This window comes from Hemiscyllium ocellatum, chromosome 13 (assembly GCF_020745735.1).
Source record: "Hemiscyllium ocellatum isolate sHemOce1 chromosome 13, sHemOce1.pat.X.cur, whole genome shotgun sequence".
In the NCBI taxonomy this organism is placed as follows: Eukaryota; Metazoa; Chordata; class Chondrichthyes; order Orectolobiformes; family Hemiscylliidae; genus Hemiscyllium; species Hemiscyllium ocellatum.
The window spans coordinates 2,642,061-2,668,426 of NC_083413.1; the positions used below are offsets into that span (position 1 = coordinate 2,642,061).

The 26,366-nt window shown below is 44.2% G+C and overlaps 1 protein-coding gene across 6 annotated transcripts in view; it reads right to left on the reverse strand.

Moving 5' to 3' along the window:
• Positions 1–1,107: 1,107 nt before the first annotated feature.
• irs1 (insulin receptor substrate 1) overlaps positions 1,108–26,366 on the reverse strand; it is a 101,905-nt gene continuing 76,646 nt past the window's right edge. For 2 of the 6 annotated variants that reach the window (XM_060834470.1, XM_060834469.1), the window contains one exon: positions 15,983–17,005. In XM_060834470.1, coding sequence (XP_060690453.1) covers positions 17,001–17,005 — 5 coding nt within the window. In that variant the 3' untranslated portion in view covers positions 15,983–17,000. Of the gene's footprint in view, positions 1,616–2,435; positions 2,579–15,982; positions 17,006–26,366 lie in introns of those variants that run through there. The other 4 variants (XR_009645347.1, XR_009645348.1, XR_009645350.1 and 1 more) reach the window with 4 other exon arrangements.

The window sequence follows — 26,366 nt, forward strand, 5'->3', positions numbered from 1 at the left end:
ATGCAAAGTAGCAGAAATTATTTATTTTCATGACTTTGCTGCCAGCATCATACAGCAATATACCTATCTGTATATTCACTGAGTTGGATCACCGTCTTTCTGGCTTTAAGTTAGAGCGCAGCAAAATATATGAGGTCAGTTTAGCACTTTTCAGTGGCCTGTCTTGTTAAGATAAATTTAAAATATCATTGATACTGATATCGACTGATCTACATGTCAACTGGGAAGAGGTATAAAAATTGCCAGGCCTGATCTTCTGTACTTTCTGAGATGACTGAGCCAATGCCTGTTAAATCTGTCTCGAGAAAAGAGACGTAGATCAATGTCAGTGTAGTATAGTAAATACAGGCTGGTTTAAGGTTGCTTCCAAAATCTGAAGCAACGTGCAATATCACCTTAAGACACACATTGACCTTCAAATGACCAATTGCTGTGAAATACTTGGAACTGGGAAAGAGCAGCTGCAGAAGAGATTCATCAAAGCAAAAAAGGGAACACAACATTGGCAGATGACCCCAAGCCAGGTCTCTCGCTCCGAGCTGGGAAATAGCATTAAGAGAACAAAAGATTAAATAATGATAAATAAGAATCATACATATTCAGAGTGAATACCTACAGTTACTGTCCGGTTAGTTACTGATTTTATCTCAAACATCTCAGTGGCATGACGGAACAAACATTAATGACTTCCTTGTCACATATTTAGCATTTTACAGCTTTTTATTCTGTGTCATTATGTACAGTTAATTAGAAAGGTACAGAACACTAAACTGTTAATTGAGTTTTCATGTTACAACATTCTGGATCCACAAAGGCACTCATTATTCTGCAAGACACATGGAAATGGCTTTTGAGAACTTTTTTTCAGTATTTCCATGTATAAAGTTGGCATTCAATTCCAAATGCTTAGTTTTTAAACTGAGCCAGTGTTATAAACTCGATACAAATTATTTTGCATCAAGTTTGTGTACAATTGTAACTGTGCAAGAGGACACACTGCAATCATTTGAGTCTCAATTTAAAGAAATGAGTAAGATAAAAGCCTGAGTTTTTACAATTATGTTTGGAGACAATGCGACATTTTCAGAGCTTATCAGTTTTTATTTTGTTATGCAGATAACAAATTTGGAATTGCAAGACGTAAAAAAGTAATTATTGCTTCAAAGCTAGTCAAGGCGGGAGTTCCTTGCGAATGAATAATTGGTTTGAAAAATTAAATTTCCACACCTAGCACTGGCATAAGATTAAGACTAGATTTCAAATGTATCTATTCAATGCAGAGCAGTGTGAGATGATACCGTTTGGTCAGAAGAGCAGTGAAATACAATATATAATAGGGTTACAATTCTACAGTGGGTGCAAATGTGCAAAAATCATTGAAGAAGGACAGGTGAAGGCAGTAGATAATAAAGCAGTGCCCTTGGCGTTTTCTTAAGGACATCAAGTACAACCTCCAGTATCATCAGTGAAGTGTTGGAAAGTGCCGTTAGCAGTGCTATCAAACAGCACCTTGTTTTTATTCTCTCGCGGGACATGGGCCATCATTCAGTCTCCATTCCAGTTATCCTTGAGACGGTGATGGTGAGTTGCTGCTTTGAACTGCATCAGTCGTGTGCTGTGGAAGATCGACAATGCCATTAGGAAGAGACAGCAACAGTGACAGAATGGTGATGGGTTGACTTCCTGACCCACACACCGCAATCAGTAAGGATAGGCAACAACACCTCCTCAATAACCCACCACACAAGTGCCCCACAAGGCTGCATACTCAGTGCCTTACTATACTCCTTATACACACAACTGTTACTGACTGTGTGGAGTTTGCATGTTCTCCCCGTGTCTGCGTAGGTTTCCTCTGGGTGCTCCGGTTTCCTCCCACAGTCCAAACATGTGCAGGTTAGGTGAATTGGCCATGCTAAATTGCCTGTAGTGTTAGGTGAAGGGGTCAATGTAGGGGAATGGGTCTGGGTGGGTTGCGCTTCAGTGGGTTGGGCCTTGTTGGGCCAAAGGGCCTGTTTCCACACTGTAAGTAATCTAATCTAAACTGTACGGCCAAATGCAGCTCTAACCCCATTGACAAACTTGATGACACAATCATACTGGGTTGGGTCTCAAGCAACGATGAGGAGACAGAGGACAGGAGGGAGAGAGACAGCTTACTGACATGCTGTGAAGACAACAATCTCTCCCTCACTGTCAGCAAAACAAAGGAGCTGGTCATCAACATCAGAAAGCAGAGTGGAGGACACGCCCCTGTCTGGGTGTGAGGTGCAGGTGGGGCTGAGGTGGAGGTGGTCAAAAGCTTGAAGCTTCTACTTCATGGCCAATGATCTGTCCTTGTCCATCCACATCGATGCTACATTCAAGAAAGCACACCAACACCTCTACTTCCTCAGGAGCCTAAGGAAATTTGGCATGTCCACAATGACTCTTACCAATTTTTATAGATGCAACATAAAAAGCATCCTTTCGGGACACATCACAGCTTGGCACGGCAACTGCTCTGCCCACGACCAGTTGTGAACAGAGCCCAGTCCATCACGAAAACCAGCCTTCCTTCCATTGACTCTGTCTGCTTCTGAAAAGCAGCCAACACAATCAAACATCCCAGTTATAGTCTCCTCCACCCTTTCAGCAGACCAAAAATACAGAAGTTTGAAAACACATATGAACAGATTCAAGAACAGCTACTTCCCTGCTGTTATTAGACATATGAGCGGATTTCTTATATGTTAGAGTTGATCTGTCTCTGCACCATCTCTGGCACTCTGACACTGGATTCCCCACAGTGCTTTATTACTCTGATGTGCTGATGTAACATATGGTTTGTCTGGTTAGCATATAAAACAATACTTCCATCCAGTACACGTGACAATAATAGTCATATCATTTCAAATCTTTCCAAGTCACTATGGGAGTGGCTTGGCTTGAAGGTATGGTGTTTCCATGCATCTGCTGCCCTTGTCCTCCTAGATGGAAATGGTCATGGGTTTGGAAGGTGCTGTCTAAGGATCTTTGGTGACGTTCTGCAGCGCATCTTGTAGATAGTGCACACTGATAGGGCGCTTGAGAGTTACAAGTTGGCCAGGAAAGACCTAAGAGAGAGCTACATTGGCTAGCTGAAAACAGACAGAGAGTGGTGGTTGATGGGAAATGTTCATCCTGGAGTTCAGTTACTAGACGGGTACCGCAAGGATCTGTTTTGGGGCCACTGCTGTTTGTCATTTGGTTGGCAAACGTGGTGCCACTGTTTAAGAAGGCCGGTAAAGACAAACCAGGGAACTATAGACCAGTGAGCCTGACCTCAGTGGTGGGCAAGTTGTTGGAGGGAATCCTGAGGGACAGGATGTACATGTATTTGGAAAGGCAAGGACCGATTAGGGATAGTCAACATGGCTTTGTGCGTGGGAAATCATGTCTCACAGAATTGATTGAGTTTTTTGAAGAAGGAGCGAAGAAGATTGATGAGGGCAGAGCAGTAGATGTGATCTATATGGACTTCAGTAAGGCATTCGATAAGGTTCCCCATGGGAGAATGATTACCGAGGTTAGATCTCACGGAATAAAGGGAGAACTAGCCATTTGGATACAGAACTGGCTCAAAGGTAGAAGCCAGAGGGTGGTGGTGGAGAGTTGTTTTTCAGACTGGAGGCCTGTGATCAGTGGAGTGCCACAAGGATCAGTGCTGGGTCCTCTACTTTTTGTCATTTACATAAATGATTTGGATGCGAGTTTGCAGATGACACCAAAATTGGAGGTGTGGTGGACAGCGAAGAGGGTTACCTCAGATTACAACATGATCTGGACCAGATGGGCCAATGGGCTGAGAAGTGGCAGATGGAGTTTAATTCAGATAAATGCAAAGTGCTGCATTTTGGGAAAGCAAATCTTAGCAGGACTTATACACTTAATGGTAAGGTCCTGGGGAGTGTTGCTGAACAAAGTGACCTTCGAGTGCAGGTTCATAGCTCCTTGAAAGTTGAATCGCAGGTAGATAGGATAGTGAAGAAGGTGTTTGGCAGGCTTTCCTTTTTTGGTCAGAGTATTGAGTACAGGAGTTGGGAGGTCATGTTGCGGCTGTACATGACATTGGTTAGGCCACTGTTGGAATATTGCGTGCAATTCTGGTCTCCTTCCTATCAGAAAGATGTTGTGAAACTTGAAAGGGTTCAGAAAAGATTGACAAGGATGTTGCCAGGGTTGGAGGATTTGAGCTATAGAGAGAGGCTGAATGGGCTGGGGCTGTTTTCCCTGGAGGCTGAGGGGTGACCTTTTAGAGGTTGACAAAATTATGAGGGGCATGGATAGGGTAAATAGACAAAGTCTTTTCCTTGGGATCGGGGAGTCCAGAACTAGAGGGCATAGGTTTAGGGTGAGAGAGGAAAAATAAAAAGAGACCTAAGGGGCAACTTTTTCACACAGAGGGTGGTACGTGTATGGAATGACTTGCCAGAGGATGTGGTGGAGGCTGGTACAATTGCAACATTTAAGAGGCATTTGGATGAGTATATGAATAGGAAGGGTTGGAGGGATATGGGTCAGGTGCTGGCAGGTGGGACTAGATTGGGTTGGGATATCTGGTCGGCGTGGACGGGTTGGACCGAAGGGTGTGTTTCCATGCTGTACACCTCTATGACTCTAAATGACCTAGATGAGGGCATGGAAGGATGGGTTAGTAAATTTGCAGATGACGCTAAGGCCGGTGGAGTTCTGTATCATGCTGAAGGAAGTTGCAGATTACAGAGGGACATAAATAAGCTGCAGAGCTGGGCTAAGAGGTGGCAAATGGAGGTTAATGCGTGAAAGTGTGAGGTGATTTACTTTGGAAGAAGCAACAGGAATAAAGAGTACGGGGCTAATGATAAAATTCTTGGCAGGGTAGATGAGCAAAGAGATCTCAATGTCCATGTACATAGATCCCTGAAAGTTGCCCCCCAGGCTGATATGGTTATTAAGAAGGCATACAATGTGTTAGCTTTCATTGGTAGAAGGATTGAGTTTTGGCGCCCAGAGGTCATGTTGCAGCTGTAAAAAACTCTGATGTGGCTGCACTTGGAGTATTGCATTTTATCCTGACCATCGATAATAGGATCATCATTACATTCTTAATTCCAGATTTTATTGAATTCAAACTCCATCATCTGCCATGGCAGGACTTGAACCTGAAGCACCAGAACATTTGCTGGATCTTTGACTTAACAGTCCAGTGACAAGACCTACATGACCATCACCTCCCCATCAGGAGGTACTTTCACTGCAGCATTCCTTGCCTCAGACCTGCTTTTGTAGCCACTGTGCTTATGTGGTGAGTCCAATTGAGTTTCTGGTCAACGGTAACCACAAGGAGTTTGATATTGGGGGATTGACGATAACGCCATTGAATTTCAAGGAACAGTGGTTAAATTGTCTCTTACTGGAAATGGCACAAGTGAGGACTGCAGATGCTGGAGGTTAGAGAAAAGCACAGGTCAGGCAGCATCCAAGGAGCAGGAGAACTAACATTTTGGGCAAAAGCCCTTCACGAGGAATGAGGCTGTGAGCCAAGGGGGTGGTGAAATAAATGGGGGGGGGGGGGGAGCTGGTAGCTGAAAGTGCGATAGGTTGATGGAGGTGGGGGTAATGGTGATAGATCAGAGATGAGGGTGGAGCAGATAGGTGGGAAGGAAGATGGACAGGTAGAACAGGTCATGAGGGCAGTGTGGAGTTGGAAGGTTGGAACTGGATTAACACTCGGGGGAGGAGAAATAAGGGAACTGTTGAAATCCACATTGATGCCATGTGGTTGGAGGGTCCCACGCGGAAGATAAGGCATTCTCCCTCCAGGCGCTGAGTGGTTAGGGAGTAGCGATGGAGGAAGCTAGGACCTGCACGTCCTTGGCAGAGTGGGAGTGGGTGTTGAACCGATGCGGTCTCCTCTACATTGGAAAGACAGGATACCTACTTGCAGAGCACTTCAAAGAACATTTCCAGGACACCTGCACCAACCAACCCCACCGCCCCATGGCCAAACACTTCAAGTCCCCCTCCCACTCCACCAAGGACATGCAGGTCCTGGGCCTCCTCCATCGCTGCTCCCTCACCACCCGACGTCTGAAAGAAGAACACCTCATCTTCTGCCTTGGGACCCTCCAACCACATAGCATCAATGTAGATTTCAACAGTTCCCTCATTTCCCCTCCCTCCACTGTATCCCAGTTCCAACCTTCCAACTCCACACTGCCCTCATGACCTGTCTGACATGTCCATCTTCCTTCTCACCTACCTGCTCCACACTCCCCTTCGACCTGTCACCTTTGCCCCCACCTTTATCTACCTATCGTACTCTCAGCTACCTTCCCCCTAGCCCCACCACCCCTCCCATTTATCTGTCCACCTCAGAGGCTCCCAGCCACATTCCTGATGAAGGGCTTTAGCTCGAACTGTCAATTCTCTTGCTCCTTGTACACTGCCTGACCTGCTGTCCTTTTCCTGTACAGGACTTTGGTTAGGCCACATTTGGAGTACTGTGTGCAGTTCTGGTCACCTCACTTTAGGAAAGATGTGGAAGCTTTGGAGAGGGTGCAGAGAAGATTTACCAGGATGTTGCCTGGAATGGAGAATAGGTCGTACGAGGACAGGTTGAGAGTTCTCGTTGGAACGGCGAAGGATGAGGGGTGACTTGATAGAGGTTTATAAGATGATCAGAGGAATAGATAGACAGTCAGAAACTTTTTCCCCGGGTACAACAGAGTATTACAAGGGGACATAAATTTAAGGTGAAGGGTGGAAGGTATAGGGGAGATGTCAGGGGTGGGTTCTTTACCCAGAGAGTGGTGGGGGCATGGAATGCGCTGCCCGTGGCAGTGGTAGAGTCAGAATCATTGACGACCTTTAAGCGGCAATTGGATAGGTACATGGATGGGTGCTTAATCTAGGATAGATGTTCGGCACAACATCAAGGGCCGAAGGGCCTGTTCTGTGCTGTATTGTTCTATGTTCTATGTCCTGCACCACACTCTCGACTCTTACTGGAGATGGTCATGCCTGCCATTTGTGTGGCATAAATATTACTTGCAACTTTAATTCATTATCTGAGGAGTCATGAATGGTGCTGAACATTGTGCAATCATCAGTAAACATCCCAACTTCAGACCTTATGATGGAGAGAAAGACATTGATGAAGCAGCTGAAGAGGGTTGAGTCTCGGATACTACACTGATGAGATGTCCTGGAATGGAAATGACTGACTCCAACTACAACAATCTTGCCATGTGCCAGGTATGACTCCAAACAGTGAAGAGTTTGCCTCCTGCTACCCATTGGTTCTAGTTTTATTTGGGGATGTTTGATGCCACACTCAGTAAATGGCTGTCACTCTCACCTCACCAAGGAATCCAGCTCTTTTGTCCATGTTTGAACTGAGGCTGTCACAAGGTCAGGAGCTGAGTGACCCAGTTGTGCTGTGCATTTTTCCTAATCTAAGATCATCCAAACCTACACAATGGTCAATTTATTGCTGTCCATGTGCTTGTCCAGCAGTCACTTAAATGTCCCTAATGTCTCTGACTCTACTCCCACTGCTGGCAGTGCATTCCACACACCCCCCACTCTCTGCGCAAAGAACCTACCTCTGACATCTCCCCTACACCTTCGTCCAATCACCTTAAAATTATGACTTCTCCTGACAGCCATTCCTGCCCTGGGAAAAACTCTCTGGCTATCTACTCTATCTCTGCCTCTCATTACCTTGTCCACCTCTACCAAGTCACCTCTCTTCCTTCTTCTCTCCAGTGTGAAAAACCTGAGCTCACTCAACCTCTCTCCATAAGACATGCCCTCCAATCCAGGCAGCAGCATCCTGGTAAATCTCCACTGCACCCCCCTTTAAAGCATACACATCCTTCCGATAATGAGGCGACTGGAACTGGACACGATATTCCAAGTCAGCCAAAGTGAGGACTGCAGATGCTGGAAATTAGTCAAGGTTAGAGTGGTGCTGGAAAAGCACAGCAGGTCAGGAAATTTCCTGAAGGGCTTTTGTCCAAAACGTTGATTTTCCTGCTCCTCAGATGCTGCCTGACCTGCTGTGCATTTCCAGCACCACGCTCATCTTGACAATATCCCAAGTATAGTCTAACTAGGGTTTTATAGAGTTGCAGCAAGATCCCGTGACTCTTAAACTCAATCCCCCTGTTAATTTAGGGTGTAGGTTTGCTCACTGAGCTATAGGTTTGATATCCAGACGTTTCATTACCTGGCTAGGTAACATTATCAGTGGCGACCTCCAAGTGAAGTGAAGCTGTTGTCTCCTGCTTTCTATTTAGATCTTTCTCCTGGATGGGGTTCCTGGTGATGTCATTTCCTGTTCATTTTCTGAGGGGTTGATAGATGGCATCTAGATCTATGTGTTTGTTTATGGTGTTGTGGTTGGAGTGCCAGGCCTCTAGGAATTCTCTGCCATGCCTTTGCTTAGCCTGTCCCAGGATAGATGGGTTGTCCCAGTCAAAATGGTGGATTATTTTTCCTCCGTGTGTTGGGCTACGAGGGAGAGAGGGTCGTGTCTTTTTGTGGCTAGCTGGTGTTCGTGTATCCTGGTGGCTAACTTTCTTCCTGTTTGTCCTACGTAGTGTTTGTGGCAGTCCTTGCATGGAATTTTGTAGACGATGTAATGTAACCCTGTTAATGTAAGCCGAAACACCATACGCCTTCTCAACAACCCTATCATGTCGAGTGGCAAAATTGAGGGATCTATGCAAGTGGACCCCAAGATTGCGCTGTTCTCCCACACTGTCAATAATCCTGTCTTTAACGCTGTGTTCAGCATTCAAGTTCAACCTTCCAAACTGAATCATTTATCCAGGTTGAACTCCATCTGCTACTTCTCAGCCCAGCTCTGTACCCTGTCTATGTCTAGTTGTAGATTGCAACAGCCCTCAACACTGTCCACAACAGCATCGACCTTTGTGTCATTGGCAAACTTACTAACCCACCCCTCAACCTCCTCCTCCAAGTCACCTATAAAAACTATAAAGAGCAGAGGCCCAAAAACAATTGGGTGGCACAGTGGTTAGCACTGCTGCCTCATACCACCAGAGATGAGGGTTCAGTTCCCACTTCAGGCGACTGTGTGGAGTTTGCATGTTCTCCTAGTGTCTGCATGAGATTCCACCGGGTGCTCCAGTTTCTTCCCACAGTCCAAAAATGTGCAGGTCAGGTGAATTGGCCATGCCAAATTGCCTGTAGTGTTAGGTGAAGGGGTAAATGTAGGAGAATGGGTCTGGGTGGGTTGCGTTTCGACAGGTCAGTGTAGACTTGTTGGGCTGAAGGGCCTCTTTCCACACTGTAAGTAATCTAATCTAAACAGATCCCTGCGGGACACCACTGGTCACTGACCTCCAGGGGATATACTTTCCATCCATTGCCACTCGTTGTCTTCTTTTGGCCAGCCAATTCTGATCCAGGGAGCCAAATTTTCCTGTATCCCACACCTCCCAGCTTTCTGAATGAGCTTACCATGGGGAACCTTATCAAATGCCTGACTGAATCCATTTACACCACATCCACTGCTTGATCTTTGTTAACTTGGCTTGTCACATCCTCAAAGAACTCAATAAGGCTTGTTAGGCATGACCAGCCCCTCACAGGACCATTCTGACTATCTTTAATCAAACTATGTTTTTCCAAATAGTCATAAATCCTATCTCTCAGAATCCTTTCCAGTATCTTGCTTATCACAGACATAAGACTGGTCCGTAATTCCCAGGGATTTCCCTAATCAGCTTCTTGAACACCATTTGCCTCCCTCCAATCATCCATTACTACTCCCGTGGAGAGTGAGAATGCAAAGATCATCGCCAGAGGCGCAGCAATCTCATTCCTTGCTTCCCGCAGTAACTTTGGATTTATCTGGTCTGGCTCAAGGGACTTATCTATCTTGATGCTTCCCACAATTTTCAGCACATCTACTTTCTTAATATCAATCTGTTCAAGCCCATCAACCTGGTCCACAGTGTTCTCACTATCAACAAGGTCTCTCTCTCTTGCGAATACTGAAGCAAATAACTCATTTAGGGCCTCCCATACCTCTTCAGACTCCAGGCACAATTCCTTCTGCTATCCCTGATCGGCCCTACCCTCTCTCTGATCATTCTTTGAGTCCTCATGTAAGTGTAGAATGCCTTTGGTTTTCCCTAATCCTTCTCACTAAAGCTTTTTCATGCACTTCCTCGCTGTCCTCAGCCCATTTTTGAGTTTTTTCCTAGCTACCCTATAATCCTCTAAAGCTGTGCCAGTTCCTTGCTTCCTCACCCTTAAGTAAGCTTCCTTCTTCCTCATCAAGAAGCTCCTCTTCTCTTGTCATCCAAGGCTCCTTCACCTTACCAATCCTTGCCTGTCTCAGTGGGATAAAGTTATCCAAAACTAACAACAAGTGCTCCTTAAACAACCTCCACATTTCTGTTCTGCATGTCCCTTAGAACAATTGTTCCCAATGTATACTCCACAGCTTCTGTCTAATAGCAGTATAACTCTCCCCCCCCCAATTAAATACGTTCCCATACTGTCTGCTCCTATTCCTCTCTATGGCTATGGTAAAGACGAGATCTCTTTTGATGCTGCCTGACATGCTGCGCTTTTCAAGCAACACATTTTTAGGCTGACTGGGGGGAGCTTATCTGCATATTGAGTCAGGAAACCTTCCTGGATACAACTGACAAAAGTGGCTCTATCCAGACCATCTGCACTAAGGAGGTTCCAATCAATATTGGGGAAGTTGAAGTCACCCATAACAACAACTCTGTTACATCAGCACCTTTCCAAGAGCTGCTGTTCAATCTGTTCTTCGATCTCTCTGCTGCTATTGGGGGATCTGTAGAAAAGGCAAAATTGAGGACTGCAGATGCTGGAAACCAGAGTTCAGATTAGAGTGGTGCTGGAAAAGCGCAGCAGGTCAGGCAGCATCAGAAGAGCAGGAAAATCGACATTTCGGGCAAAAGCCCTTCATCAGGAATGGAGGTGGCTGGGGGGGGGGAGCTGGGGAGAAGGTAGCAAAGAGTACAATAGGTGAAGGGGGTGGGGATGGAAGTGATAGATTAGAGGGGAGGGTGGAGTGGATATGGGGGAAGGGAGATTGACAGATAGGACAGGTCATGAGGACAGTGCTGAGCTGGAAGACTGGAACTGTGGTAAGGTGGGGAGAGGGGAAATGAGGAAACTGGTAAAGTCCACTGTAGAAGTCCATACATAAAAAACACCAAATAAAGTGACTGCACCTTTCCTGTTACTGACTTCCACCTATATTGATTCAGTCGACTAACCCTCCATTGTTGCATGCCATGTGCTGACAAGGTCTGCTGTGTGGGGTTTGTGTAAAGAAATGCTAGGTGGTGTTCAGGCTGTAAAATTATTGAAGGCTCCAGGATCCCCAAACAGAAAAGGAGATGCTGTTCATCCAGCTTGTGTGGTGCTTCTCTGGAACATTACAGCAAGTCAGAGTTGGTGATGGCTTAATGGTATTATTGCTCAGCTATTAATTCAGAAACTCAGCTAATGTTCTGGGGGTGTGGGTTCAAATCCTGCCACAGCAGATGGTGAAACTTGAATTCAATTGTTTTAAAAAGTCTGAACTTAAGAATCTACTAACAACCATGAAATTATTGCCGACTGTTGGATAAACTCATCTGGCTCACTAATGTCCTTCAGGGAAGGAAATCAGCCATCCTCACCTGGTACCGCAAGGATCAGTACTGGGACCGCAGTATATATGTTAATGATATAGAAGATGGTATTAGCAATAACATTAGCAAATTTGCTGATGATACAAAGCTGGGTGGCAGGGTGAAATGTGAGGATGACGTTAGGAGATTACAGGGTGACCTGGACAAGTTAGGTGAGTGGTCAGATGGTTGGCAGATGCAGTTTAATGTGGATAAATGTATAGTTATCCACTTTGGTGGCAAGAACAGGAAGGCAGATTACTATGTAAATGGAATCAATTTAGGTAAAGGGGCAGTACAGAGAGATCTGGGTGTTCATGTACACCAGTCAATGAAGGTAAACATGCAGGTACAGCAGGTAGTGAAGAAAGCTAATAGCATGCTGGCCTTCATAACAAAAGGGATTGAGTATAGAAGCAGAGAGGTTCTTCTGCAGTTGTACAGGACCCTGGTGAGACCTCACCTCGAGTACTGTGTGCAGTTCTGGTCTCCAAATTTCAGGAAAGACATTCTGGCAACTGAGGGAGTGCAGCGTAGGTTCACGGGGTCAATTCCTGGAATGGCGGGATTACCTTACACTGAAAGACTGGAACGACTGGGCTTATATACCCTTGAGTTTAGAAGACTGAGAGGGGATATGATTGAGACATATAAGATTATGAAAGGATTGGACACTCTGGAGGCAGGAAACATGTTTCCGCTGATGGGTGAGTCCCGAACCAGAGGACAGAGCTTAAAAATACGGGGTAGACCATTTAGGAGAAAGATGAGGAGAAACTTCTTCACCCAGAGAGTGGTGGCTGTGTGGAATGCTCTGCCCCAGAGGACAGTGGAGGCCCAGTCTCTGGATTCATTTAAGAAAGAGTTGGATAGAGCTCTCAAGGATTGTGGAATCAAGGGTTATGGAGATAAGGCAGGAACAGGATACTGATTAAGGATGATCAGCCATGATCAGAGTGAATGGTGGTGCAGGCTTGAAGGGCAGAATGGCCTACTCCTGCACCTATTGTCTATTGTCACATGTGACTCCAGACCCACAGCAATGGGGTTGACTCTCAGTTACCCTCTGGAATGGCCTAGCAAGCTATTCAGTTGTACCAATCGCTATAAAGTCTCAAAGAAATGAAACCAGACAGATCACCTGGCATCGACTCAAGACTGTAAAAGACAATAGCAGAAACAGCCCTGTCCACCCTGCAGGGTCCTCCTCACTAACATCTGGGGTTAGTGCCAACATTGGGAGAGCTATCTCACACGACATTCCTGAAGAAGGGCTTATGCCCGAAACGTCGAATCTTCTGTTCCTTGGATGCTGCCTGACCTGCTGCGCTTTTCCAGCAACACATTTTCAGCTATCTCACAGACTAGTCAAGCAACAGCCTGACATGGTCATACTCACAGAATTATACCGGACAGACAATGTCTCATATCCCACCATCCACAACTCTATATGTCCTGTCCCACCAGCAGGACAGACACGGCAGAGTTGGCAACACATTGTTATACAGTTAAGAGGGTATTGCCCTGGGGGTCTTCAACGTTGACTCCAGACCCTATGAAGACTCATGACATGAGCAAGGAAACCAACTCCTGATAACCATGTACTGTCCTCCCTCCACTGATGCATCAGTACTCCTCCACGTTGGACAACACTTGGAGGAAGGTACTGAGGATGGCAAGAGTACAAAACATATTTTGGTTGGGGGATTTCAATGTCCATGTTATAATGCAAAGGTGTTACATTTTGGCATAAGGACAGGACTTAGAGTTAAAGGTAGGATCCTGGGGAGTGTTGTAGAACAGACAGACACCTTGGGGCTCAGGTATGTAGTTCACTGACAGTTGTGTCACAGGTAGGTAGAATGGTGAAGACATTTGGCACGCTTGCCTTCATTGCTCAGACAACTGAGTATAGGAGTTGGAACGTCATGTTGAAGTTGTACAGGGTATTGGTGAGGCCACTCTTGGAATACTGTTTACTGTTCTGGTTGAAAGTGAGTACTGCAGATACTGGAGATCAGAGTCAGTGTGGTGCTGGAAAACTACAGCAGGAGGAGGAGAATAGATGTTTCAGGCAAAAGCCCTTCATCAGGAATGAGGCTGGGAGTCTCGGGGATTGAAAGATAAATGGGAGGGGGGTGGGGGGGGAAGGTAGCTGAGAGTGCCATTGGTGGATGAAGGTAGGGGTAATGGTGATAGATCAGAGAGGAGGGTGGGGCAGATAGGTGGGAAGGAAGATGGACAGATCATGAGAGCAGTGCTGAGCCGGAAGGTTGGAATGGGGTTGAGGATGGGGGGGGGGGGGGGGGAGGAGAGGAGAAAATGAGGAACTTGGTGAAGTCCACACTGATGCCACGGGGTTGGAGAGTCCCGAGACAGAAGATGAGTCATTCTTCCTCCAGGCTTTGGGTGATGAGGGAGCAGCGGTGGAGGAGGCCCAGGACTTACTTGCCCTTGGCAGAGTGTGAGGGGGAGTTGAAGTATTCGGCCATGGGACAATGGGGTTGGTTCATGCAGGACCTGGGCCTCCTCTACCGCCAAACCCTTACCACCTGACTTTCTTCCATCTTCCTTCCCACCTATCCACTCCACCCTATCACCTTTACCCCCAACTCCATCCACCTATTGCACTCTCAGCTACTTTCGCCCCAGCCCCAGCCCCCTCCCATGTACCTCTCCACCCCAGAGGCTCCCAGCCTCAATCCTGATGAAGGGCTTTTGTCCAAAACGTCTATTTTCCTGCTCCTCGGATGTTGTCTGACCTGCTGTACCTTTCCAGCACCATACTGTTGCGATCGCTCTGCCATGGGAAGGATATTATTAAATTGGAGAGGATGCAGACAAGATCTCCAAGGATGCTACCAGGACCAGAGGGCTGAGTTATAAGGAGACGCTGGATAAGCAAAGACCTTTCTCACTGGAGCATAGGAGGCTGAGGGGTGACTTTATAGAGGTTTATAAAATCATGAGGGGCATAGATAAGGTGAATACCAAAGAATTTTCCCCAAGGACTGGGGAGTTCAAAACTAGACAGCATAACTTTAAGGTGATAGGAGAAAGATTTAAAAGAGATCTGAGGGGCAACGTTTTTCACACAATGGTGAAATGAAGTTCATTGGTGGAATGAAGTGCCAGAGGAAGTGGTAGATGTGGATACAGTTACATTTAAAAGACATTACACATGAATAGGAAAAGTTTAGAGGGATTTGGGCCAAATGCAGGCAAATGGGACTAGTTTGGGAACTTTGGTCAGCATGGACAAGTTCAACTCAAGGGTTGGTTTCTGTGCTGTACAACTCTGTGAGCACAACTGTTTATCTTAAATTGGTTAAGAGTAGCTAGTAGAACACTCAAAATTGTTCAGCACGTGCAATCCAATCACATCTAACAGTTGATGCTTTGTTTTGAGTTTTGTAAGGCTGGTGGAATATGGTCTGCATCCTGCCTAGTATGGACAGCTGAAAGAATATGCTGCTTGATTTGATCAGCCAGTCACTGGGATGTATAGCTTATGCACTTGGCATCACTCTGGCCCAATTTGTACATGACATTGCTCAATTGTGTGGAAAGTCCTTTCGAGCTGATGTCAGCATCCTGTAAGTGGGGAGAAAAGACTTTGGCAGTCACTACGTTGCAACAGTAAAATCTTACTCTAATTCTAACAGCAAAAAATAGCTTGCTCAAAATATCTTCAAATGTTTTAGTTTTTTTTTATTTCCAGAATAATTCAAAAACGACTGGACAGCTTTTAGATTAAAGGAGTGATCATTGGCCCATTTCCACATGCCAATTTTATGCTTATAAGACAAATTCAAAAATCATCCCCATTATTTGATTAGAATAAAGTGAACTTTGTCCTGCAGCTAAGCAGGGACACCTACCCAATCTCAGTACCCAATTCGCATCCTGATGCACGAATTAGAAACTATTTTTTTGTCAGAACTTATTCCTCAGCCACATATTATTAACACAAGGCATGCTTCCTGATGCTGTTCCATCTCATTGTCGCTTGAATCAAATTGCATACCTTAACCCTTTGCTGAAACTCCACTTCCACACATTTCAAATCCCAGATTACCATTGCTATTTGGAATGCTTCTGAATGTTAATTCAGACATGAAAGTTAACAATCTTCAAATATATTTCCCTTTGTGCTACTGGAAGCAACCACGTTTTGTAACTTGTGACAAATTCATGAATAAGACTCCAAGGAGCATTTACGATGTATAAGGAAATGCATTTTAGAGGTCTAAAGATATGATCTATCATTTAATCAAACCACCAGTGGAACAAATACAATCATTTCCTAATTTATTACTTACAGGGATGAGGAGTCAGTCTCCAGAAATTACAACCACAATATTGTCCATTCTGGGGCAGGTTATGTAAGTATATGCTTATATATACACAAAGAAAAGGAAGACTAAATTTGATTGTTTTTGACAACGGTTTCAAATTCCATCGACATTCGAGTACCATGTACAGTAATGTCAGCATCTCCTGACGGCAATGTATCTCACCTAGAGAGGAAAAGTATAAAATTATTGTCAAATCAACCCAAGACAAGAGGGCTGCATTACTAGTACAATAGCCATAATGATGAACAGAACTATTCACCAAAGCCTGCACTTCAGAATTATGCCATGTATAAACAGCTTTCATCCAAGAACTGAAATATAGTCCATTCGTACTGCGTATATTCACAAGTTTTAAACAAAAAATTCCCTGTTTATAACAGAACTGGAAATTTATCTCAGACACATCAGTAATGCGTGTGCATCAGAAAAAAAAATTACATTTCAGTTCAAAAAAGTATCAATATAAAGGAAGCAAAAATGTTAAATATTATTATGTATTTTCCAAACATTAGCAACTTTTAAAAATCAATACTTCTATACTTAATAATTTACAGTGAAAACCTTAAATGTTTCAGCAGCACGTGAAAGTCAAGGTTAAATGTTTGTGTATTCCAGTCCAGGTTAGGCATCTGAGTTGCATTGATGGCAGTCTTTCCCATTTGCTTATAGAGATTGTTGAAGTAGAGTGTGCTGATGAAGGAACAGAGGCAGATTCGCTGTAGAGCATGTGTGCACACACTGTGTGCTCCACAGACATATACATGGGCGAACATGCAATCCAGTCAGAAAACTAATGTCCTGAGGTTTCTTGCAGCAAGTTGGAGTGATTGTGATTTGTTGTACCATTCTTTATGTGAAAGAGTGAGAGGTCCTGGTTGTACTGTACAAATTATTGAAACTCTAAGTGCTCATCAAGTCCATGAAAGGCTTGCTGAGGGTTAAGAAGATATCATTCTGAAATAAAAACAGAAACACAATTCAAATTAGGATGTTTCCATAGCTTAAAATCATTAAACAATATGCAACACAGAAAAATAATATATACATATATATATATAAACGAAAGCAAAACACTGCATGTAATGGAAATAATTACAGAAAATGCTGAAATACTCAACAGCTCAGTCAACATCTGAGGAGAGCGAAATATTTCAGATCAACAGCCTATCACCTGATGCTGACTGATGTCTGGAAATACTCAGCACATCTTGCTTTTATATCTATGGACATTTGGCCCATCTTGTTTATGCTGACCCAAAAAACCAGTTGCCGTTTCTAATCCCATCATCCTGCATATGGCCCATAGTCCTACAGCTTATAGCACTTAAGGTGTAAATCCAGGTATTTATAAAGAGTTTAGGTTCTCTGGTACTGCCACCAACTCAGATGGCAAATTCCAAACACCCACCAAAATGTTTTGGTACAAAAATGTTTTTTCCTCAGATCCCCTCTAATCGTTCTGCTACTTAGCTTGAATCTATGACATCTGTTTTTGAAATCTTCTGCCAAGGATAACAGGGTCCTTTTGTCTGCTCTATTTCTAGCCCTCATTAGATTAGATTATTTACAGTGTGGAAACACGCCCTTCGGCCCAACAAGTCCACACCGACCCACCGAAGCGCAACCCACCCATACATTTACCCCTTTACCTAACACTACAGGCAATTTGGCATGGCCAATTCACCTGAGCTGCACATTTTTGGACTGTGGGAGGAAACCGGAGGAAACTCACACAGACAGGGGGAGAATGTGTAAACTCCATACAGTCAGTCACCTGAGGCAGGAACTGAACCCAGGTCTCTGGCAATGTGAGGCAGCAATGCTAACCACTGTGCCACCCACATGTCACCCCTCAGCCATCTCTGTTCCAAGGTAAACAACCCCAACCTCTCCAATCCCTCCTCGGAGCTAGAAGCCTCCAGCCCTGGCAACATTCCAGTCAATCTGCCCTGCACTCTCTCCAGAATAATTACAGCTTCCCTATAATGTGCTAACCAGAACTGCACACAATGCTCCATTTATGACCTCACCAGTGTCTTTTACAGTTTTATCTTTATATCCTGACTTTGTTACTCGATTCCTCTGCCAATGAAAAGCATTCCACATACCTTCTTTACAACCTTAGCGAAATGCTACCTTAGGAACCTGTGCACTTGCACATTAAGATCTCTCACTTTATCTACTCCTCTCAGTATATTCCCATTTTTTGTGTGTTCCTTTTCACTGTTTGACCTCCCTGAATGGATTCCCTCACTAGCCTTATCCATCATTCTTGTCACTTCTTCAAAGAATTCAATCAACTTTGTAAGGGATAACCACGCTCCCCCTCCACCCCCCACCTTAACAAAGCTGTGCTGTCTATCCCTGACTAGTCCATGCCTTTGTTGGTGACAGTTTATTTAATTGCTCAGGACTGATTCTAACAACTTGCCCACCAAAGGAAGACAAACTAGCCTATAACTGTTTGACATTTCTCTTTGGACTCCTTTTAAACAATGAAACCATATTTGCATTCCTGCAGCACCTCACCTGCATCTGGTGAAGGCTGGAAAATTATCCTCAGAGAATCTGCTGTTTCCTCCCTGACCCACCTCCAACATCCTAGGGAACAATCCATCTGGCCCAGGGATTTATCCACATTCAAAAATTCCAACTCCTTTAACACTTCCTCTCTCGTTATGATTATTTTGTCCACTATTTCACACTGCTCCTCTTGGATTATTATATACACATCATCCCCTTCCTTGTGAATACAGAGACAAAGAATTCACTTAAAATTCTCCCCATACCCTCTGCATCTTTACATAAGTTCCCTTCTTCATCTTAGATAGATCCCACTTTTTCCTTAGCTATTCTTTGCTCCATATATGCTGATTAAACATCTTTAGGTTTTCTTTTATCTTGCCTGCTAACATGTTTGATTTCTTTGATTTCCTTCATTTTTTTTAACTTGATCCCTGTACTTTCCACACTCCTCTCGACTGTCTACAGTGTTAATTATTTTATGAATATCACAAGTTTTCTTTTTCGGTTTCTGTGTAATCTTCCTCTGTATGTTTCTTGACAACCATGGGAGTCTAGATTTAGCAGTACCATTCTTATTTTCGGAGGGGACATAACTGACTTGCGCCATAAGGATCTCGTCTTTTTGCACGTCCCATTGGTTTATCTTTTAGCGGTCCTGTCTGGTTAACCTCAGTTGGATCACTTGCGTGCTATACAGGCAGATCATACCATACAAAGTACATCAGGGTACATAGAGTGCTGAATATAGTGTTGCAACTGCAGACAGATCAGAATGAACATTTGACAGATCAGTTGAAAAGTCCAATAACAGCAGGGAAGAAGCTGTTCTTGAATCTGTTCATACGTGTATTCAAACCTGTAAATTTTATGCCTGATGGAAAAGAGTGGACGAGAGTATAACCGGGTGCATGGGGTCCTTGATTACGTTAGTTGCTTTCCCGAGGCAGCGGGAAGTATAGATGGAGTCAATGGAAGAAAGGTTGGTTTGCATGATGGACTGGATTGTGTTCACAATTCTGTAGTTTCTTGTGGTCTACAAGAATTACTTTTTATTTTTGCAAAATTTCCATTCCCCAATTTAAAACTTTTACTCCTGACTTATTTCTGCCCTTTTTCATAATAACACTAAATCTAACTGAATTATCACTATCCCTGACATGGTCACTCACTGTCACTTAATCCACTTGCCCATTTTCTAAAACTAATCTCAGAATTGCATTTCCTCTCACTGGGCTTGTCACATGTTATTTAACAAAGTTCTTCTGGACACAGTATCTGAATTTTTCATCCTTAATGCCTCTTATATTGTTTGAAATCCAGTTGATATTGAGATTATTACTATTACTGCCTTTTTATTCCTACAGGCAAAAATTTGTCTGCATATGTGTTCCTCTACCTTCCATGGCATTCTCATCATCACAGATGCTCCAGTGAGTCCATTCACAGCTCCCCCTCTAAAAAGCAATTAGCCAGTAGCTACAGCTCGACATACTTTGTGCACATCTAGTCGAAAGGGACGTGGGAAGCTTCCCTTCGTTCCCACATTGTGCAAGAGCAGCACACCATGGGTCTGAGGTCTCCTGTCATTACTTCTCTCTAGATTAAGCTTGTTACTCTCTTTAAGAGAATTAATTAGGTAAGGCACCTTCCTTCATTTCCAACACTTTATTATAACTGGAAGTCCCTACTTAAACAGTCAATCATTGTAGACCACAGGAGACAACTTGACAAACAAAGAAAGATTACTGAATTTGCTTTGCACCTACATTTCATGCTTTTCTATATTCCCAATATATAAATCAATTCATTAACCCTTTTAGCTACAGTGTGCTATACCTGCAAGAGGAGTTAACCTGCATGCTTCTTTATCCCAAAAATGTGGGTTTCACTTAACAGATATTCGAAGTCAGTGCATGGGATTAAACAGGTGATACGGCCATGTTATTAAGAAAATGCATGTCAATTTAAGGCAGATCAAGACAGAGCAGACTGTGTATGGCTTTGCAAATGCTTTGGCCACCAGGAAAATGAGAAGCTAATTTCAGGCTTGAAATTGTAACATTTGCTAACTAATCAAATAACTAATTCCATGAGGAATTCAGTGACAGTGAAGAACTGATGCGAGAATGGAATTAGGAATCCTCCGTGAAAAAAACTCCAATGGCCAAATGTGCCACCATAACAGGTAGTGTCAAAACGTGTGGTGCTGGAAACATACAATGTGTCAGGCAACATCAGAGGAGCAGCAGAATCGACGTTTCGGGCATAAGCCCTGATCTTCAAGACTGTGCATCAGAACCATTAGAGCAGCACCAGATATCCCTTGTGTATGTAAACAGTTAAGTAGGCAAAACCAACCAAAGTCCAGCTAAAGTTTCACACTAACAGCCAGCTGACGCAGCTGTTTAATGAAATGAAAATGGCTAGTGTTGGGGCAGGAAACCAGAGGGGGGGAACCAAAAGACCTAGATCCCAAAATGTCCAATTTTCAGCAATTCAATGATACAAACATGAGTACCCATTAGTTCACATCAGAAACACGGGTAAAACTCCCAGTGCTGGTGGTGGGAGCAGAGGCGTTAGGGACATTTAAACAACTGCTGGACACGCACATGGACAGCAGTGCCTGGCAGCCAAAATGTAGAATGGATAGGTTCAAAAACATGACAGGACACAAGATTCACAATGGCCATGGCCTGCATTCATGACGGAATCAAATTACAGCCCATGGTAATTTTCAACATCAAATAACAACAACCATCAAGTTTCAAGCAGGGAACTTTGTGATATCCATAACAACTGTTGGATGGGTGAAGATGAAGTAAAGTTATGGATTGATCATGTTTGAAATAAATGCCCAGGGGCGGCACGGTGGCACAGTGGTTAGCACTGCTGCCTCACAGCGCCAGGGACCTGGGTTCAATTCCCGCCTCAGGCGACTGACTGTGTGGAGTTTGCACGTTCTCCCCGTGTCTGCGTGGGTTTCCTCCGGGTGCTCCGGTTTCCTCCCACAGTCCAAAGATGTGAATTGGCCATGCTAAATTGCCCGTAGTGATAGGTAAGGGGTAAATGTAGGGGTATGGGTGGGCTTCGCTTCGGCAGGTCGGTGTGGACTTGTTGGGCCGAAGGGCCTGTTTCCACACTGTAAGTAATCTTAACGGCTTTTAAGTGTGCATCTGATGATACCGAGGGCGAGCTGCGATGCAATAATATGCGTACTGAAATTATACAGGATGTCTAAAATCTATAGTTCAACACGTGCCTCAACAAACCAAACCATCGCAGATCACCTTCACTTCACACTAATTGCCATGTGGGGAATGTTGGAGTGGATGTACGCGCGCACACAGCTGCCAGAGAATATGTCCAAAGGGTGACATAAATGCCACAGTCTGCAATATGTGTAACAATGGGTTGCAAAATGGATTTAATAAGTGCTGATTACAAACATAATCAACTGCAGACAGTCATCAATAAGTACCCTAAGCTACAGAATTTATCTGAGGAGTTATTCGCACTGGATCCCATCAGCCTCAGCAAATGAAGTTCTCAATAGGTGTAGAAAGTGTAGGCATTCTTTATTTCATGGCTCCAATATTTTGAATAATGTTCCTGGATCTGGACCAAATGTGTTTGCTCACAAGAGGATGACGCAAACTCAGAGACAGGATCAGACCAAATGCACATCATGTTTCATTGAGTCACTGCAATGGACGGAGCCTGCACTACTTGGACACTTATGTTCCCCAAAGTGCTGACCTAAGTTGGAATTTTTCAACTGGTACAGTACTCAATGTTTTTGTGTGTAGTTCCTCCTTCCAGATTCACAAAAATCACACTTAAGTGAGGAAATTAAGTAACTCCCACTTGAAAAATATTAGTAGTTGAATAATTCTCTCATGTGAGTTTTGTCACAAGTGTAAAAGCTAGACCATCTTACCAATAACTAAACCAGAATAACCTTTGCCATCACTCCTTATTCTAAACAACATTACCTGGTATAAGGAGGATAAATGGTGGTGTTTATAAACACAGAACAGAAAAGTACAGCACAGAACAGGCCCTTCGACCCACGATGTTGTGCCAAGGATTATTCCTAATCTAGAATAAAATAACCTAACCTGCGCACCCCTTAATTCACTGCTATCCATGTGCATGTCCAGCAGTTGCTTAAATGTCCCCAATGACTCCACTTCCATCACCACCGCTGGCAACGCATTCCACACATTCACAACTCTCTGCGTAAAGAATCTACCTCTGACATTTCCCTATACCTTCCTCCTAATATCTTAAAACTGTGACCCCTCATGCCAGTCAATCCTGCCCTGGGGAAAAATGCCTGGCTATTTACTCTATCCATGCCTCTCGTTACCTTGTATACCTCGATCACCTCTCTTCATCCTTCTCTCCGAGCTTATTCAACCTTTCTTCATAAGGCAAGCCCTCCAGTCCAAGCAGCTTCCTGGTAAACCTTCTTTGCACCCTCTCCAAAGCCTCGTACCTTTCCTATAGTAGGGCGACCAGAACTGGACACAATATTCCAAGTGTGGTCTCACCAGGGACTTGTAGAGCTGCAGCAAAACTTTGCAGCTCTTAAACCCGATCCCCCTGTTAAACACCATATGCTTTCTTAACAATCCCATCCACCTGCATGGCAACTTTGAGGGATCTATGTACTTGAACATCAAGATCCTTCTGTCCCTCCACACTGCCAAGAATCCTGTCTTTAATCCTATATTCAGCATTCATGTTCGACCTTCCAAAATGCATCACTTCGCATTTATCCAGGTTGAACACCATTTGCCATTTCTCAGCCCAGCTCTGCATCCTGTCTATGTCGCGCTGCAGCCTGCAGTAGCCCTCGATACTATCAGCAGCACCTCCAACCTTTGTGTCATCGGCAAATTTACTAACCCACCCCTCAACCGCCTCATTCAAGTCATTTATAAAACTACAAAGAGCAGAGGCCCAAGAACAGAGCCCTGCGGGATCCCACTCAACACTGTCCTCCGGGCAGAATACATTCCATCTACAACCACTCTCTGCCTTCTGTCAGCCAGCCAAATCTGAATCCAGATAGCTAAATCTCCCTGTATCCCATACTTCCTGACTTTATGAATGAGCCTACCATGGGGAACCTGATCAAATGCCTTACTGAAGTCCATACACACCACATCCACTGCTCGACCTTCGTTGACCTGTCTTGTCACCTCCTCAAAGAATTCAATAAGATTTGTGAGGCATGACCTGCCCCTCACAAAGCCATGCTGACTGCCTTTAATCACACTATGCTTTACCAAATAGTCATAAATCCTATCCCTCAGAATTCTTTCCAAAACTTTGCTGACCACAGACATAAGACTGACTGGTCTGTAATTGCCAGGGATTTCCCTATTCCCCATCATGAAAAGAGGAACAACATTTGCTTCCCTCCAATCTTCCAATATGACTCCTGTGGAGAGTGAGGAAGCAAAGATCTTCACCAGAGGCCTAGCAACCTCTTTTCTCTTGGGAGGTCTACTTGGGATGATTTATACATTCTATTCATGTATTGTTTCAAAAATTGTCAAGGTGTCTACATTGTACTATGAAATGGTTGATCAAATAAATCAGAAATGATTACAAAATATCTGCAACATGTGGGCATGCATGCAGAATGCAAGATTTTATTTTACAGGAAAAACCAAAAAGAACGGATGCTGTAAATCAGAAACAAAAACAGAAGTTGCTGGAAAAGCTCAGCAGGGGTCTGGCAGTATCTGTGAAGAGAAATCAAAGTTAACATTTCAGCTGCAGTGGCCCTTCCTCAGAACAGGACCCCGAGGTAGGGTCAAAGAACCTGAAACATTAACTTTACTGCCAGACTTGCTGGACTTTTCCAGCAACTTCAGTTTTTGTACATTTTAAAGAAAGCTGCAGCACCACAGTTTGCAACCATTACAGGCTGGCCAGCACAAGGAGGCATATTGTTTAAGTAACATTTCTCACTCAAACCTGAAAAGAGAACAAAGTTTTAATAAGCTCAGTGAGAATAAATTTCCTCAGGTGTCTAAAACTCTGCCACTGCAGATTTGGAAAAACATGCAAAACCAGAGTTCCCATCAAAACTATAGTGGCACAAGGGAAGAGGTCAAGAACAAATTTAGCCTTTTGCTTTAATCCCACGTTGGATGATAAGAAACAGTGTTTGGTCCCACTAATTATCAACATATTTTTAACATCTAATTGCAATTAACTCTTCTCTGGATGCATTAACTGAACAAGCACTCTTTAGAGACGTTTAACTCCTAAACCGGTTGATTGATATGGTGTATTAATTTACAAATTCTTGTTTGTGTTAATGTGTCTGATCAAAAAACAACCTTGATCTTCGCAGACTATAAAGAAAATTTACTGTATATTGTACACACATTTTAATTTAATGAGGGAACAGCCACTCTCTGGTTCATTCCTCAGAGTACTGCCTTGGGCAGAGTAAACCTGTCGGTTTTAAATTCCAGGTAAGCTTAGCAACTAACTGTCAGTCATCATCCTAGTAGTGCATTCTCTAGGACAACAAGCTGACAGATCAGAGTCCATCACCCACCAATCAACACCCTCTCCTCATGCAGTCAAAATGTGGTTCGATTTACATTGGTATTTTTGTCTGGTTTCAGCAATACTTATGTTTTGAACAGTGAAATTACTAATTAACACCTTTGTTACTGTATGCAAGTCAACTCGCACCCGGAGGAAACCCTGTGTCTGCGTGGGTTTCTTCTGGGTGCTCCGGTTTCCTCCCACAATCCAAAAATGTACAGGTCAGGTGAATTGGCCATGCTAAATTGCCCATAGTGTTAGGTGAAGGGGTAAATGTAGGTGAATGGGTCTGGGTGGGTTACACTTCGGAGGTCGGGGTGGACTTGTTGGGCCGAAGGGCCTGTTTACACACTATAAGCAATCTAATCTAATCTGAAACTCCATTTTCTGGTTTGAAAAAAACAAAATATTCAACAATGAATTTAAACACACACACCCACACACACCCCCACCCCCACACACACACATACCCACACCCACACACACATACATCCACACACACCCACACAGACACAGACACACACAAACAATGAATTTAAATTATGGAGATAATGAAAGGAAAGTGAAAATTTCTTCTATGGCTTAGTTGATCACACTTCCATTTGAGAGTCAGAAGGACATGGGTTCAAGTTCCATTCCAGAAAATGAGCACACTAACAAGGCACACACTTCAGTGCGATACCAGGGGAGCGTTACACTGTCAAAATGCAGTCTTTGCAACAGAATCAAAAACAGAAACTGCTCAAAAAACTCAGCATGTCTGTCAGTAACTGTGGAGAGAAAGCAGAGTTAACGTTATGAGTCCAGTGACTCTTCTTCTGACAAGGTTCGAAGATGGCATGGGGAGATAGAGGTTGAGCATCTAGGTGGAGATCGAGCCTAGAAGTGTGGGTGGGGGGGTGAGGAAGGTAGCACACACGTGGTGAGTTGGTGGGGAGGGGGGGGGGGGTGTGGAGACAGTACGCAAAGGCGAGGGGGCACACACAAACGGAGGTGGGAGAGGGAGAGATGGGGGAGAGTAAGAGATAGAGAGGAGAGAGTGTGTTGTGGTGTGAGAGAGGCACAAAGGGAGGTAGAGTGAAGGGGGTAGAGAGAGTGGGGGGATGGAGTGGGGGGATGGAGTGGGGTGGAGGGAGGGGTGGAGGGAGGGGGTGGAGGGGAGGGAGGGGGTGGAGGGAGGGGGAGGAGAGGGGGGGAGGAGATGGGGGGA